Source organism: Sorex araneus, chromosome 11 (genome assembly GCF_027595985.1).
Source record: "Sorex araneus isolate mSorAra2 chromosome 11, mSorAra2.pri, whole genome shotgun sequence".
In the NCBI taxonomy this organism is placed as follows: domain Eukaryota; kingdom Metazoa; phylum Chordata; class Mammalia; order Eulipotyphla; family Soricidae; genus Sorex; species Sorex araneus.
Genome location: NC_073312.1, coordinates 5,995,551 through 6,011,099, shown reverse-complemented (window position 1 = coordinate 6,011,099; position 15,549 = coordinate 5,995,551). Strand labels below are relative to the sequence as shown.

At 55.1% G+C, this 15,549-nt stretch overlaps 1 protein-coding gene across 2 annotated transcripts in view; it reads left to right on the top strand.

Annotated features, from left to right (window-relative positions):
* Positions 1-15,549, top strand: part of PLEKHA1 (pleckstrin homology domain containing A1) — a 58,290-nt gene that overhangs the window by 17,453 nt on the left and 25,288 nt on the right. For both annotated transcript variants that reach the window (XM_055118813.1, XM_055118814.1), the window contains exons 3-5: positions 7,706-7,762; positions 11,274-11,319; positions 14,394-14,491. In XM_055118813.1, the coding sequence (XP_054974788.1) occupies positions 7,706-7,762; positions 11,274-11,319; positions 14,394-14,491 (201 nt within the window). The remainder of the gene's footprint in view (positions 1-7,705; positions 7,763-11,273; positions 11,320-14,393; positions 14,492-15,549) is intronic.

Genomic DNA, 15,549 nt, shown 5'->3' with positions numbered 1-15,549 from the left:
TGACGGCGTCGTCGAAGACCCACGCACCCTTGCTCCTGAATTGCTGTTGTCTGTATAGAGCTTGAGTTGTTCGAGACCTCGGTATTACTCCGCCGTCGGAGGCGGGACACTCAGCATCCCCATCTTCCTTTTTGAGCTGTCGGTACTGGCAGGTACTGACTCTCCCTGAAGTCCAGAAAGATCTGTCGTACTGGGACTAGTGTCTGCTTTCTGTGACCCGAAATCTAGTTCCTGCTGTCTTCTGCCCTTCGATCTGTGGGTACCCCGATTCTCCGTCTTTGCAGTTTTGGAGAATGGTGTGCATTTTAATTGAGTTTATATTATATGGTGCTGAGTTTGTGTAAGACCTTTTTTTTTCCCCCCTCTCTCTCTTTTCTCTAGGAACTGCCTATTCTATTCCTGTTGTTGACGTCCAGTCTTACTCTCATTTCTGGCTGTGGCCAGCTTTTAAAATTGACAGTCTCCGGGCTCTGCAACCAGGGGTTTATTTATTTGCCTGAGCCAGTGGGAGAGTGACAGGTCGACAGCAAAAGCTTGTTTGCCTTTTTAAATATGTAAATTAGATACTTCCCTTTTATGATCCCATCTCTCTCTCTCTGTCACGGTTCCTCCCCAGCTCCTCTTCCTGGGGAAAGTGACCCCGTGCGACTCCCTCTAATTACTGTTTACCCCACTCAGTTCCTGGGTCTCCTGGCCCATGCCGGGCCTCACGTGTCGTCACCTTTCTCGCCCAAGGTCTGCTGGACTGGCCATGGGATGTCCCACGTTGCGTTTAACACCCCCTTCGGGATTGCTTCTCTGGCTTTACACATCATAAATGCTTTTCCTCGGGGTTTCCCCTCTGCTCAGCTTTTCGTACTTCAGCGGAGCTGCAGGAACCGTCCGAGCTGGGACGTTTGACTCGCCTCCGAGAAGTGGTGGGATTGATGGTGACTGGCAGAGGGCGTCCGTCTCCCTGAGACTCTCACGTTGGAAATGACCGGGGAGGATAGCTCTGACCGGGGCCAGGAGGTGAAGTGACCTCCCAGACGCAGCCGGAGAACGGGCAGGGGGTCCCGAGTAGCCGAGCCAGGACGTTCGGGGAAGGTTTGCTTCCGGCTCCAGGAGGGAGAGCCAGTACTCGCGTCTGCCCTGGCTTGCTCTTGGTCGCCAGTCCTGTTTTCATTATTTGTTGTTGCCTGTAAGCTTTGTGCAGCTCGTCTTCAAGCTCACTGCTTCTGTCTTCGGCTGTAGCCATTCCACTGTTGAGGGCATCTACTGAGATTTTTTTTTTTTTTTCCTTTTTGGGTCACACCCAGCAATGCTCAGGGGTTACTCCTGGCTTTGCACTCAGGAATTACTCCTGGCGGTGCTTGGGGGACCATATGGGATGCCGGGGATCGAACCCGGGTTGGCTGCGTGCAAGGCAAACGCCCTACCCGCTGTGCTATCGCTCCGGCCCGCATCTACTGAGATTTTTAATTCATCTACCAATTCCTTTATTGTGTGACTCCTGTTCGTAGCTTTGAAATTCCTGCTCTCATTTCTTCCTGCATTTTTTTGGTAGACCGTTCCACGCTTCATTCATATCCTCCCTTAATTTATTGGATGTCTGTTCCATGGTTGCTTGGAGTATGTCGACTCTTCTCAAGATTTCCTCTCTGAATTCTTTATCTGATAGGTCGTAGATGTGAGTAGCCCCTGCTGAGGTTTCTGGAATCTTATCTTCTCCCTCTCTTTGTGGAGGGGACTTTCGCTTTTTCTTCATATTGTTATGGCAGTATAGAGCTGGAACCTTGTAGTTGTCTATTCCTATTCCCTCTTGCTGTCGGGCGGGGGTGGGGGGCTCTGACTGTGCTGTTTCTGATGGCAGCCTTGTTCCTACTCTAGAGTTCTTCCTTACTCTCAGGCGCTCTTCCTGATCGATGTGGGGCCTCTAGTGAAGGCTTAAGGCTATGTTCTCTTTATGAAGGTTTTGCCCAGCTTCCATTATTCTCTGATAGTGTTTGTGAAGTTAGGACAAGCTAATGGGCTGTTTTGCATAGAGTGATTGAGGTGGCTAGGGTGATTTTCAAAGAAACAGACTGTACCTATTACACTGAAGGAAAAAATAATAACTGCGGCCGGCAGGAGGCCACGCCCCTTTGGAGAGCCAGTACTGTTTCCAAAGCAGACTTCTGTGGTCTAGTCAGCACCTTGGTCTTTCTGAATGTGGTGCACAACTTTATCTTTTGTTTTTTTGGGGGGCCTCCCAAGCAGAGGCCGGGGGCCTGGGGACCCTTCCCATTGATTCTTGTCCAGCCCAGCATGGTGGACACTGAATTGCTCGGACCCTCTCCTGTGGAGACCTGCCCCGTCCAGGCCTGGTGACGCAGAGGGTGGGGGTGTTGGTGCGGCTGGTGCCCGGGGCTGAGCCTGGCTCTGCTCCTGCCTTGTCTACACCCGGAGCCCTGAGCTAGCTCAGAATTCCAGACGTCTTCACCTGGTCCCAGCTCATCTCTTCGAGTCCGCCAGCCGCCGTAGGAGCCACCAGTGGCAGCTTTGTGTCACTTTGAACTGTTGTAATAAAAAAAATTTATTTTCCACGAAAACTTTAGGAGAACGCCTTGAATTAAGCTGCCAGCACGTAGCCCTTTAATCTACTAAAAATGTCAGTTTCGTGCAATGCAGTCTGGTACTGTGCTACGTTCGTATCGTCAGCAATAGGAAACGCTCTGTTTGCCTGTCTAAAGGGAGCCGTTTTGGCTCTATGAGCACTGTTTTGCTTTCAGTTTTTCTTTGCGCCACTCCGTGGGGCTGAAGAGAGTGGTGGCGCGTGAGCCTTGCGTGTGGGGGGTGCTGGTTTGGCCTGTCAGATGCCCGTCACTGTGTGGCCCCCTCCAGCCCTGCAGGGTCGGCTTGGCGCTGCCGGCTGTCGCGCCCAGGGGAGTGAGCCCCTGTGGGGGCGGGAACCTGTTGTGTGTCCTGAGGAGCCCACTGGGGGTTTCCTGGGCTTGGTTCAGTTTCAGGGTAGTGCCGCAGAGGGTAATGAATTGAGTGTGTTCGGAAGCACGTTATTTATTGATGCATCCAGGAGCACACGTGGCGGTGCTCAGAGATCACTCCCAGGGCTGCCCCGGAGACCACGCGGTGCCCACGGGACTGACCCAGGCTCCTGGTGGCAGAACCTGTGCCCCAGCCCTGTGAGCTGGTTCAGAGAACTCGGACTTAAAGGGACTCGAGAGAAAGCCTTCAGGGAAGCGGGGGCAGGAACTCAGGGTGAGCGGCTGGTTAGCGTCAGTGCCCTGCTCAGTTTCTTGTTCCTTATTAAGTATTGCTTTTATGTTTTGCCTTTTGCTTTGGGGCCACACCTGGCCGTGCTTAGGAGTCTGGGCCCGGTGGGGTGCCGGGGATTGAACCTGGGTTAGATCGGATCGCACACCTGGCAGTGTGCAAAGCAAGCCCGCTGCACTCTCTCTCTGGCCCCTAAGCAATAAATACATTCTGAATCCCACTTTTTTCTCATCAGCTTGGCAGCAATTTCTTCCTAGTGGCACATAGAAATTAGTATTTGAATTGCCTTCATCTCCCAGCCGTCATACTTCCCGGTCACTGTTGCGGTTTTGGGGCCTTGCCGTGTGATATTAGGGATGGACCCAGGCTCCTCCTGCGTTCAGCCCTTTAAGCTCTCTGTCCTGCCGCTGCCACTGCTTCATTTCTGACCCTGTATGTCACACGGTCAGAACCTGGTTTCTTGTCTCTCTTCTCCTGCAGGGCCTTAGGGCTGTGCTCAGTTGGTGAGAATAACAGACGTCTAAGACTTAAGACAAAGACTCTGAATGGAAATGTAACACTGGAGCACTGTCGTCCAGTTGTTCATGGATTTGCTCGAGCGGGCACCAGTAACGTCTCCATTGTGAGACTTGTTACTGTTTTTGGCATATTGAATACGCCCCGGGGAGCTTGCCAGGCTCTGCCGTGCGGGCAGGATATTCTCGGTAGCTTGCTGGGCTCTTTGAGAGGGATGGAGGAATCAAACCTGGGTCGGCGGCGTGCAAGGCAAACGCCCTACCCGCTGTGCTGTTGCTCCAGCCATGAATGGAAGTGTAGCAGTGTTGAAAAAGGTCACTTGGGATCTAGTTCTTGAATACAATCAATATCTTATTTCCTTTGTTCGGAATTGAAAAGAGAAAAAGCCCCCCCCCCCCAATAACATACAACATTTCTTTCTTTTTTTTTTTTTTAATTTTTTTTTTTTTTCTTTTCTTTTTGGGTCACACCCAGCGGTGCACAGGGGTTAATCCTGGCTCTGCACTCAGGAATCACCCCTGGCGGTGCTCAGGGGACCATATGGGATGCTGGGATTCGAACCCAGGTCAGCCGCGTGCAAGGCAAACGCCCTACCCGCTGTGCTATCGCTCCAGCCCCCATACAACATTTCTTAATAAAAGCATAGCCAAGGTAAGTTTAAAACTTGCCATTTTTATATCCATACTTATTCATGATGAGTATTTTGAAGCCCCTACGTTGTGTATAGTCTCGCTAATGACCAGGTCCTGTTGGGGCCGCCTGGCGTCCATGTAATTAGCTCCGGGAAGGCCTGCAGAGGCCCCGGGCACCTCCTGGCGCTCAGGAGAAGGACCCGGAGTGTGTTTCTAATGTACCTTGTTAAGTCATTTCAGAAGTTGGTTTTATTTAATCTACAACAGAGGAGACCCCCAAAACCTAGTTTTAGTTTTCCTTTTTTTCTGTTCTTGTTTTTGTTTTTGGGCCTCAGCCTGCAGTGCTCGGGACTCACTCCTGGCGGGGCTTGGGGACTACACAGGGTGCCGGGAGTTGCATTTTCTTTTTGGAATCTGTCAGTCTTGTAATACTGTTTTTCCAGATTATTTTTCTAAAAGCTGTTTTGTTTTTTGGGTCCCCCTGTCAGTCCTACTTAGGGTTTATCCTGGCTCGGACTCCGGGCTCACTCCTGACAGTGCTCTGCGTACCGTGTGTGGTGCCGGGAGTTGAACCCGGGAGGAGGACTGGGCCGGGCTGAGGCAGCCCAAGCTTCTCCCGCCGCTCCACCACATCCAGCCCCCTTTCCGGATGATTTTATCTGGTTCTCCTGCCGTCTTCCTTTCTACTTTTTCTTGTTTTTATAAGATAAAATAATTCCGATTACAGAGCGGGTCTCCCATCCAAGTACCAAACGGGCCCGACCCTGCTTAGCTTCCGAGATCGGGCGCGTTCAGGGTGGTATGGCCGTAGACTGGAGCGAGAGCACGGCGGGGAGGGCGTTTGCCTTGCACGCGGCTGACCCGGGTTCGAGTGCTCTGTCCCTCTCGGAGAGCCCGAAAGCTACTGAGAGTATCCCACCCGCACAGCAGAGCCTGGCCAGCTCCCTGTGGCTTATTCGATATGCCAGAAACAGTAACAGTAAGTCTACAGTGCTCCAGAGCGGTCCAAGCCTCCTGTCGTGGTTTCAGCTTCCTATTTTTTGTTTTGTGTGGGGGCCACATCTGGCGGTGCTCAGAGCATCCTGCAGGGTTCCTGCGGGGAGCTTGGTGCGGGGACTGAGCCCGGGGCTCCCCCCATAGAACGGGAGCCGCCGTCCAGCCCTCGGAGCTGTGTCCCGGGGGCTCCTGTCAGAGTCTTGACAGTACGAACGCCCTGCCCCGTTTCCGAGAGTTAGTTCCTCCGTGCCTGGCGTCCTTGTTCTCTGCTTCACCCGCATGACCCTCTGTCCCTGTTCTCAGAGCCCCTCGCCCACACCCCCCAGGGCTCCTGCCGCAGCACTCAGGAGTCACACCTGGTGGGACTATGTGGGGCGCCGGGGGTCGAAGGCAGGTCCCTGACCCGCTGTAGCCCCCGTGCCCTGTTTTCTTTGCGGGAATACTCTTCCCTGTTTCTCGTGTTTTAACATTTTCCCTTCAGGTTCAGCTTACGGGGCTGGAGAGATGGTTCCAGGGGTTTAAGGCACTCCAGCTGCACACAGCTGTCAGGGGGACCCCTGGGCACAGGGCTGGGGTGAGCCCTGGGTGCCATCGGCTGCCCCCTCCCCACCCCAGTTAAACAGCTTACATACACCCTAAATGGTCTTCATTCTTCCTCACCTTTTTCCTCGGTAGCCTGAATCAGAAATGATTTTCTCTCTTAATTTTACCCTCAGCCGTGTTAAGTTGCAGCCATTTAAAAAAAAAAACACGAATGGTATATTAATGGTATACAAATAGCAACATTTGTAGGAAGGGGGAAGGTTCACTCAGTCTGAAACGGAGGGTTTTTGCGGGAACGCGCTTCTCCTGTCCCCACTTTGCTCAGTTTTTATTCTAAATGGGTGTTGAATCTTGCCATGCCTTTTCAACCTCTATTAGTGCATGAATTAAAAAAAAAATTGCATTACATTGTGCTTTCGCTGTAAGGTTATTTGGGATTCTTCTTGCTTCTTAATAAAGGTCTATTATCACTATTAACTTTCCTCTTAGTACTGCTTTTATCGTATCCCAAAGGTTTTGAACATTTTTTCCCCCATTTTTATTTATCTCCAGATGGTTTTAAATTTTCTCCTTAATTTCCTTTCCTCAGTTTAATTGACCTAATGGTTATTGAGGAGCATATTATTTAATGTCCAGTTTTCTTCCAGTGGTTAATTTAAAACCTTAGGGAATTGAGACCAGAGACATGTGTGATGTGATTATAGTCTTAAAGTTGATGGGAGGGACCAGGGCCATAGTACAGTGGGGAGGCCACTCGCCCATGTGTGACCCATGTGGACTCTATTCCTGGCACCACGTGTGGTTCCCTGAGCCCCATCAAAAGTGATCCCTGGGCCTAGAGCCAGAGTGAGCCCCGAGCACCACTGGGTGTACCCCTCCCTGCCCACCCCCCCCCAAACACCCCAGATGATTGGGGGCTGGACAGATAGTACAGCTGTGAGTAAGGCCCCTGACACGCTAGCCCACATCTGTCTCTGAGCACCACTGGGTATGGCCCCACCCCCCCAAAAAAATGCTTATTGATACATATTTTCTGTCCCCGTGTGTAATTCTTTAAATGTCTGTATGCACTTGAAACATGTAAATCCATCTATTTGGGGGTAAAATATCCCGTAAATGCCTGTTAAACTTGTGATCTAGTTTATCATTTTTTTTTTTTTTTGGTTTTTGGGTCACACCCGGCAATGCACAGGGGTTACTCCTGGCTCTTCACTCAGGAATCACCCCTGGCGGTCCTCAGGGGACCATATGGGATGCTGGGATTTGAACCCGGTCGGCCGTGTGCAAGGCAAATGCCCTACCCACTATGCTATCACTCCAGCCCCTCTAGTTTATCATTTAAGGCCGTTGTTTCTCTTCATCTCTCTGGTTAGGTGAACTGGTTCCAAGTGGGGTACCTCTGCAGTGGTGAGTTCATGCCATTAGCGTTTAGGGAAATTGCTTTGCTTATAATTTTTCCATTGCTTTCAGGAACAAAATCTAATCTTTGTAAGTCTTTAAAGCTAATGGAGAAGAAAATAAATTTAGCAAAATGATAAAAATGGCTTTTTTCTTACAGACTGCCTCACGCTGGCACAGGGGAGTTTCCGTTCTGTTAGCTGTGCGATCAGCTTGGGTTTAGACTTGTAAATACTTGCACTTAAGAGGCCGGAGTATGGGTATGATATTAGAAAATCAGATGTTTGAATGTCCCTTAGCATGTGTAGAACACTAAGTAAAGACAAAAACGATGCACGTAAATCACATGTGAATGCATTTCTTTCCAGAACCTGCCTTCCGGATCGTCCCGCGTTGGAGCCATTAAACTCACCTACATTTCCAAGGTAGCCTTTGTTTCTCTCTGACCTTGCTTTCGTGTGTAGATTAAATGTCCTGCGTGTGAGCAAGCGCCATGGCTTCCTTTAGGTTTCCTGCTTGATGCTCTGAAGGTCGCTGTCTGGGAGGTGCCTGACTAACTTGGGGCGAGGATGTGGAACGTTGCAGAAGCGTTCACCTCGTGGGCACCATACGGAGAAACCTGCCAACGGGTCGATCGTAGCTTGGGGAAGTGCTGGGGAGGCCCCAGAATTTCACTTTTTCAATTTTTCACTGTTTTCTTCTTTGGGCTGGCATTTTTTGCAGGACTGTTATTGTTTTAAGAAATTTGGGGTCAGTAAATTTTTTAGCAGGTTTTTTTTTTTTTTTTTTAATCCCTCCTTTATTTTCTCATTTTTTTGTGCTGGAGTTTCGGGGATAGGGAGAGGGAAAGGAGGTGGCCCTGTGTGGTGTCTGTTTGGGATTCACTGCAGGAGAGAGCCTGGACGCTGCTCAGGAAGCCGGATTAATAGTGCATGCGCATTTCGCTTCTCCTAGATGGGGTTCGTCAGCGAAGGTTTTCAAGACCAGTTTTCAGTGTGCCTCTGTCTAAAACACCTTTTTTTTTTTTCTTTTTGGGACTAGAGCGATAGCACAGTGGGTAGGGCCTTCGCCTTGCACAACGCTGACCCGTGTTTGATTCCTCCGCCCCTCTCAGAGAGCCCGGCAAGCTACCAAGAGTATCCCGCCCACATGGCAGAGCCTGGCAAGCTCCCCGTGGTGTATTCGATATGCCCAAAACAGTAACAACAAGTCTCACAATGGAGACGTTACTGGTGCTTGCTCGAGCAAATTGATGAGCAACGGGATGACAGTGCTCCAGTGCCTTTCTTTTTGGGTCACACCCAACAATGCTCAGGGGTTACTCCTGACTCTGCATTCAGGAATCACTCCTGCCGGTGCTTGGGGGACCATATAGGGTGCTGGGGGTCGAACCCAGGTCGGCCCTGTGCAAGGCAAATGCCCTACCCTCTGTACTATCACTCTGGCCCCCTAAAACACTTACTGTTTTGCTGGTTTTCTTTTTTGGGGGGAGGGGCCCATATCCAGGGGCTCAGGGCTTCCTTCTGCCTCTGTGCTTGGGAGTCACACCTGGTGGTGCTGAGGGCCCATCTCTGGGGCCGGGAATCAAGCCAGCGTTGGACCACGTGCCAGCAAGGGGCCTAGCCTCGCCGCTCCCTCCCCGACTTGTTTCAGTGAATGTCATACTTCGTTATTATCAGTGTCACAATAGCCGTTTATTCTCTTTGGCCAAAAAAAAAAAAAAGAACTTCCAGGGCGATACCGTTAAAGGGAGGCCTTTTGTGAGAAAGCCGTGTTATGTCGATCGACCAAAGAGCACTGCCTAGAAGCACTGCTTACGAGTTCTGCAAGGGAAGGTATCTAAGAAGCCTCAGCCCGAATTCACGGAGCCGAATACGCGCAAGCACGGGATTCCACTGCGTAGGGAGCGCAGGTCTCCAGCACTGCAAGTCTGTTCCGTTGCCGGAGTCTCTGCTGGATGGTGTGAGAATTTCGGCACCCTTGTGACGCTCCGGGTGGCCCCGGGAGAGCAGGCCGCGCGGGAGGGGGCCGCTCGGCGGCCTGGGCCTCGGCTTCTTCCTGCCTGGTCTCTCTGTTCCCTTTCACCTCTACGTCCAGCCCCAGTGGGGTCTTCCCTCCAGCACTGCGCCCGTGTCCTCAGTCCCCGTCCCGCCCCAGGCAGCACGGACAGATTTACTTCACTCACATGCATGTCATAACCAGACGACCAATGGGGTTATCAGGAAGCAGAGCAGTGACGTCACTTCGTGACGCTCGCTGTGTGTCTCACAGCAGTGCTCCCGAGTCGCTGTCGGAGACGCCTGAGCTGGGCACTGCTGCCGGCCCGGCCCTCCGTGTTGTTGTGTCCACTCACTGTGTCTGGGGGCTTCCCGGCAACTTCCCCATGAGCGTTGCCGTGCGCCCGCTGGGCTGTCAGGTGCCGCCCCTTCGCCCGTGTGGCCTCACCCCCTGGGATCGTGGGTCTGGGGTGAGCTGGCGGCCCGATGCGGTTCCGCTGTGCAGCTGGGCCGTTCATGTGCCCGGGAGTCGGGTGTCGTTGGGGGCCGAGGGGCCGCCAGCAGGGAGGGGAACTGCCCCCATCCTTCCGAGAAGGCCCGGAGTTCCCTGCGTGGAAACCCGTCTGCTGGGGCTGGGACGGTGCCTTGGCATCTCTCCTGCCTGGGTAGTTAAAAAAAAAAAAAATCCTTATTTTTGGTTCTGTTCACACGCAGCAGTGCCCAGGGGTTCCTCCTGGCTCCGCACTCGGGAATCACCCCAGCAGTGTTCTGGGGACCGCCGGGGGTGCTGGGTATGGAACCTGGGCCCCAGCCTGCAGGGTGAGCCCGCGCCCCGCTGTGCTGTCTCTCTGGCCCTGCCTTGGCATTTGGAACGTTCGGTGTCACCTCACCGAGGCAGGCGGACGGCTGACCAGCTGCTGGCCGCCTCCCGCCCCCCCCCCCCCTTGCCCCTCCACTGCTCTCGTTAAAATAGAACCTTCCCCCCTGTCGTCCCCGGCTCTTTCATCTCTGTCTCGCGGCGTGCTGACGTCGGACTCGTACAGTTTGTGCTCACTTCAGACGTGCCGAGTTTTGTTTTTCCTCCAGAATTCACTGCTGGAGCAGATTTCTTTTTTTTTTTTTTTTTTTTTTGCTTTTTGGGTCACACCTGGCGATGCACAGGGGTCATTCCTGGCTCATGCACTCAGGAATTACTCGTGGCGGTGCTCAGGGGACCATATGGGATGCTGGGATTCGAACCCGGGTCGACCGCGTGCAAGGCAAACGCCCTCCCCGCTGTGCTATTGCTCCAGCCCCTGGAGCAGATTTTTCACTGTGACTCAGAGCTCTGAGTCTGTGGTCAGGACCGGCCGGGACCCCCAGACTCAGGCTTCTGTGGGAGGGTACTGAGCAGACGTGCCAGCCCTCGCGCTGGGCACCGCGTGGCAGAGCCGTGAGTGGGCGGTGGGAGGAGGAGGCTGGTGGGAAGGCGGCCACTGCCCAAGCCGCGGCCACTTGGTCCCCTTGTCTCTCCCTGTCGCAGGTCAGTGCTTGGGGGGGGGGGTTGGCTCCTCAGTGGCAGGTTCTCCTTCCCCACCACCGTTTTCTCTGACAGTGCTCTGCTAGTTTAGGATCACGCAGTTGGGGAAGGATTCACAGCTTCCAGTCGTGTGTGTGGAGGACGGGTTGGAAACCGAGTCAGACCCTCTGTGCGACATGGCGCAGAACAGCTCCCTTGTTCCCACTCTCAGCTTCTTCACGGTCCCTTGAAGAGACGTTTGCTCGAGGAGAACATGGGCGCTAGTCGTTTGTCCTACACACCTTGCTTGCCGCTGGGAACCCACGTAGTTTTCAGCTGTGGTTCCTCTGCCGCCCTGCTAGCTCTGTGGCTCCTGGGAGGCCCCGTCCGTGTGTCTCTATGTGTGAAGGACCGAGTGACTCCTCCCTCTCTCTCTGCCAGGTTAGCGATGCAACCAAGCTGAGGCCAAAGGCTGAGTACTGTTTTGGTAAGTACTCATCTGACGCTTGTCACGGTGTCACGTAGCACAGAAGACACTCTGGGCTGGGGGCAGGCCAGGGGCTTAGCCCGGCTCAGTCCCCGGCACCACAGAAGGGCCACAGAGCTGGGCCCCGGCTGCCTGCTGTGCACCCCAGGCTGCGACGGCTCCCCGCCCCCGGTCACAGGAGGAGCCAAGTTACAGTCACAGACACCGTGTAACTCGCACCCGCGGCTCACCGAGTGCTTCTCAGGCACAGCCCCTAGATGGTCGCTGGACTCTGCTCTTCCTCGTGGCCCCTCTGTCTGTCTCTCTGTGGCCGCTGTCTCGGCTCGCTCCGGTGGAGGGCTCGGTACTCCCCGCAGTGCCGCCCGCGACACCAGCGTGACTCCTGGGCCTCACGGTCCTTGCAGCCCGAGCCTGGGGCTGTGCGCCGGGTGCCCTGGCCCTGGGGGCCCTGGGGTGCCAGGGGTCCAACTCAGGGCCTCGAGCTCACAAGGCTTGGGCGCTCGCCCTCTGACCGTCTCCCCGGCATCCCCTCATCTTGGCATTCGTATTAATCAGCCCCAGCAGGAGTGAGGACCAGTCGGCGGGAGCGCAGCGGAGCCGGGAGAGATGAGGAAAAGCATCAGGCGGGAGGATCAGCAAGTCGGAGGCTGCTGGGAGGGATGCAGGGGAGAGTGTCCAAGGGGAGAGTGTCCGGTGCAGAAGCGGGGAAAGGCAGCAGGGGAGGGAGGGGCTGCCGGGTGCTGAAGGAGCTCGAAGTGGGCGGCTTTGCAGCGGGGGGGGGGGGGGACGGGGACGACCGAGGACTGGGTGAGAAGTGAGGGCTGGCGGACAGCAGCAGGAATTCTTTACTCTGAAGTCAGAAAGGTACTTGCTGGTTCACGGTTCTCCAGAAAGGGGAGGCTGAGGGGTCTGGGCATGTGGCTTAGGGTGACGTGCGGAGTACGTGCACGGCCCTGGGGTCAATCCCTGGCGCCACATGAAAACACTTTAAAACACGGAGGTTGGAAAGGCAGGTTAGGGGTCAAGGGACTTGGCTTGCACGCAGCCGACTCTGGTTCCGTCCCTGGACCGCACAGAGCCAGGAGGAGGCGGGCAGAGGGACCTGCCTGGCTGTCTGCGGGCAGAGGCGGAAGCCTCGGGGTGAGCGTCCTGTGCGGGAGTGGCACGAGTGCGGTGCTGTGTTAGGTCCCTTGCCCAGAGGAGCTGGCACAGGGGCGGGGGCCACAGGGAGTCTGTACCCTGAGTACCCTGAGTGCTCAATGCCCCACCCTCCCGCCGCGCCCCTTTCTAAGGGCGTTTCTCAGAGAAGCGCTTGCCAGGTGGGGGCGGGGCGGCCAGCAGCCCTGCCCAGGCTCCGGCCCAACCTGGAATTTAGCACCTCAGTGTCAGGTGGGACTAGACAGCCGCCCCCCACTCCCCCTTACAGAGAGAAAACTGTCACGTGTATGACAGGGAGCAGGAAAACGCTGAATTGATGAGTGGATGCAGCCAGGTGCATGCCAGGAGAGAGATGGGGCGGTGGGAGGCCCCGCCACGGGAACGCAGCAACGGAGGAGCAGGCGATAGGCAAGGATGAGGGGGAGTGAGAAACGTCGAGAGAAAATCCACTGGGAAGTTCTAGACGGGGCTGGAAGGTGCTCCGGGAGCTGGGCACATGCTTTGCACGGGTCCTGGGTGCTGAGTGACGCTGGCCCCCAAGGGCCCCGGCTAGGCGCCCCCCAGCCTGGCACTGTAGCCCGAGCACTGCCGTGTGGCTCCCAGACAGACGAGCCCCACACGGTGATGAAGGGAGCTGGGGCTTACAGCTGCAGCTGGAGAGAGTCCTTAGGGATCGCTCCCGTCCCTCCCGACCCCGTCTCCCAGCACGGCAGGTGGCAGTACTCCCAAGTAGCAGTACTCCCGGGGAGCAGTACTCCCAGGTAGGTAGTACTCCCAGGGAGCATTATTCCCAGGTAGGTAGTACTCCCAGGTGGCAGTACTCTCAGGTAGGTAGTACTCTTGAGGAGCAGTACTCCCAGGTAGGTAGTACTCCCCGTGCTCCCAGCACAGAGGTATCAGTGCTCCCACTGGCAGGGACGGCCCCTAGGAAGCTCAGGCTCCCACCTGCGTGTCCCAGAGCTCAGGTCACAGAGGTGACTCAGATGCCAGTGGCCAGTGCCGGACAGGGTGGCCTTTGCGTCCGAACGCCCGCTTGCAGAGGAATGGAAATGAGCTCGACCTTGGGGGAGGAGACTGTCACATATATGCAGATGTTAATCGAGAGTTTCCTTTGCTCCAGCATCTCTGCATTGAGAAATTTATGCCGTTGGGGCCGGGGGTGTCGTTCATTCCTCAGCACTGAGAAGAGCAGAGAGGAGAGGAGGGGAGAGGGTGGGCAGGGGAGGGGAGCGGGAGAAGAGAGAGGAGAGGGGGACAGGAAGGGAAGCCAGTTTAGTCTGCGGGCTGGAGAGGTGGTGCAGCGGTTGGTGCACCTGCCTTGCGTGCGGCCAGCCCAGGGTCAGTTCCTGAGCCCCTGTGGTCCTCCAGGTGCTGCCCGGAGTGAGCCCTGAGCACTGCTGGGTGCCACCCGAGCAGAAACCCACACTGTGGGACTGCTAGCCCGAGTACGAGAAACGCATGTACGTGATGTCCAAAGTTGAAAACAGCCTAACTGTCTGTGACCAACTGCGGTGTGTTCGTTAATGAGAACCATGTGACTGTGAGAAAGACCCCCACCTCTGAGTGGCAGGGTGGACCCTATCTGTTTCAGCATTTCCTTCAACCCTGGACAGTCTCCAGGGGACGGAGTGGCAGCACAGCTCCCTACCCCAGGGTGCCTGCTTGCATGCGGCCGGCCTGGGTTTGCGCCCCGGCATCCCATGTGGTCCCCCGAGCATTGCCAGAGGTACTTCTTGAGCTCAGAGTCAGGGGTAACCCCTGAGCACTGCCGGGTGAGACCCCCAAACCAAAACAACAACAACAAAACCCCGCCAAACCTAGAGATACACGGTCCTCAACCTAGCAGAGATTTTAGGCGTCCGCACTTGGATTTTGAGATGGCAAATGCAAAGATTTATGTTTTTGATTCTCCGCAGTTATGAACGCAGGGATGAGGAAATACTTCCTACAAGCCAATGACCAACAGGACCTAATAGAGTGGGTGAATGTGTTGAACAAAGCTATAAAAATTACAGTAAGTATGTTGCTCTTAGTTTTTTTTTTTTTTTTTAATGTTTGGAAATTAATGCTTGCCTTTTGAAGACCCACCTTCTGGAGTGTCCCCAGCTCACACATTCAGAGTTTGTTTTAAAGGGAAGTGTAGGGGCTGGAGCGATAGCACAACGGGTAGGGCGCTTGCCTTGCACGCGGCCGACCCGGGTTCGATTCCCAGCATCCCATAGGGTCCCCTGAGCACCGCCAGGGGTAATTCCTGAGTGCAGAGCCAGGAATGACCCCTGTGCATCACCGGGTGTGACCCAAAAAGCAAAAAAATAAAAATAAATAAATAAATAAATAAAGGGAAGTGTAGCTCAGTGGTAAAGCTCTGGTGTTAAGCCCCCGGGTCCCCTCCTTGGTACCGCTAAAGAGTGAAGTCGCCTGCCCCCATCTTTCTGACCTGTTCGGGGCGTTAGATTGGGGAGGGGGCGAGTGAGCAGCGGCAAGGGGAGGCGGCAGCTTCTAAGGTGAGGTGAGGTGCTGGGACGGGGTTGTCTAGATCGGAAGGCCCGAGTCCTGGGGCACTACTCTCAGCGGAGTGCTCTTCAGGGCTGCCGGGCTCATGCTGCCTCCCTGTGCCCCTGCTTCCTGCTTTCGGACTAAGCTGCTCTTATGACCCTTGGTACAAGGTGCGCTGGGCTTCGTGCAGGCGAGTCCCCTAAGCCCCGAGGGCAGTGCGCCTAGGTGGTCCCGGTGGGACGGTGACGTCGTCAGGAAGGCCTGGCTCCCTCCTAGCCTCGCCCTCGGCACCGCCTCTCCTCACGGGCAGCGCCACTTGGAAGCTGCCGTCCCGAGTGAGCGGGGGGTTCCGTGTTTGTGTCCCAGCGTAGCCGCTCTCAGGGCTGAGCCCTTCTCCCGGGCCAGCACAGGCTCCGAGCGCTTGGCAGAGCACGCCCACGCGGTCTCTGCTCACGACGCACAGGCTATTTCGGGGCTGCCGCCGAGGCGGGGGGAGTTCTCGGGCGGACTCAGGAGTACGCGTGACTAAAGGGCTTCTCGCTGATGCGGTGTTCGGGGAATTTCTCCGGGAAGGTG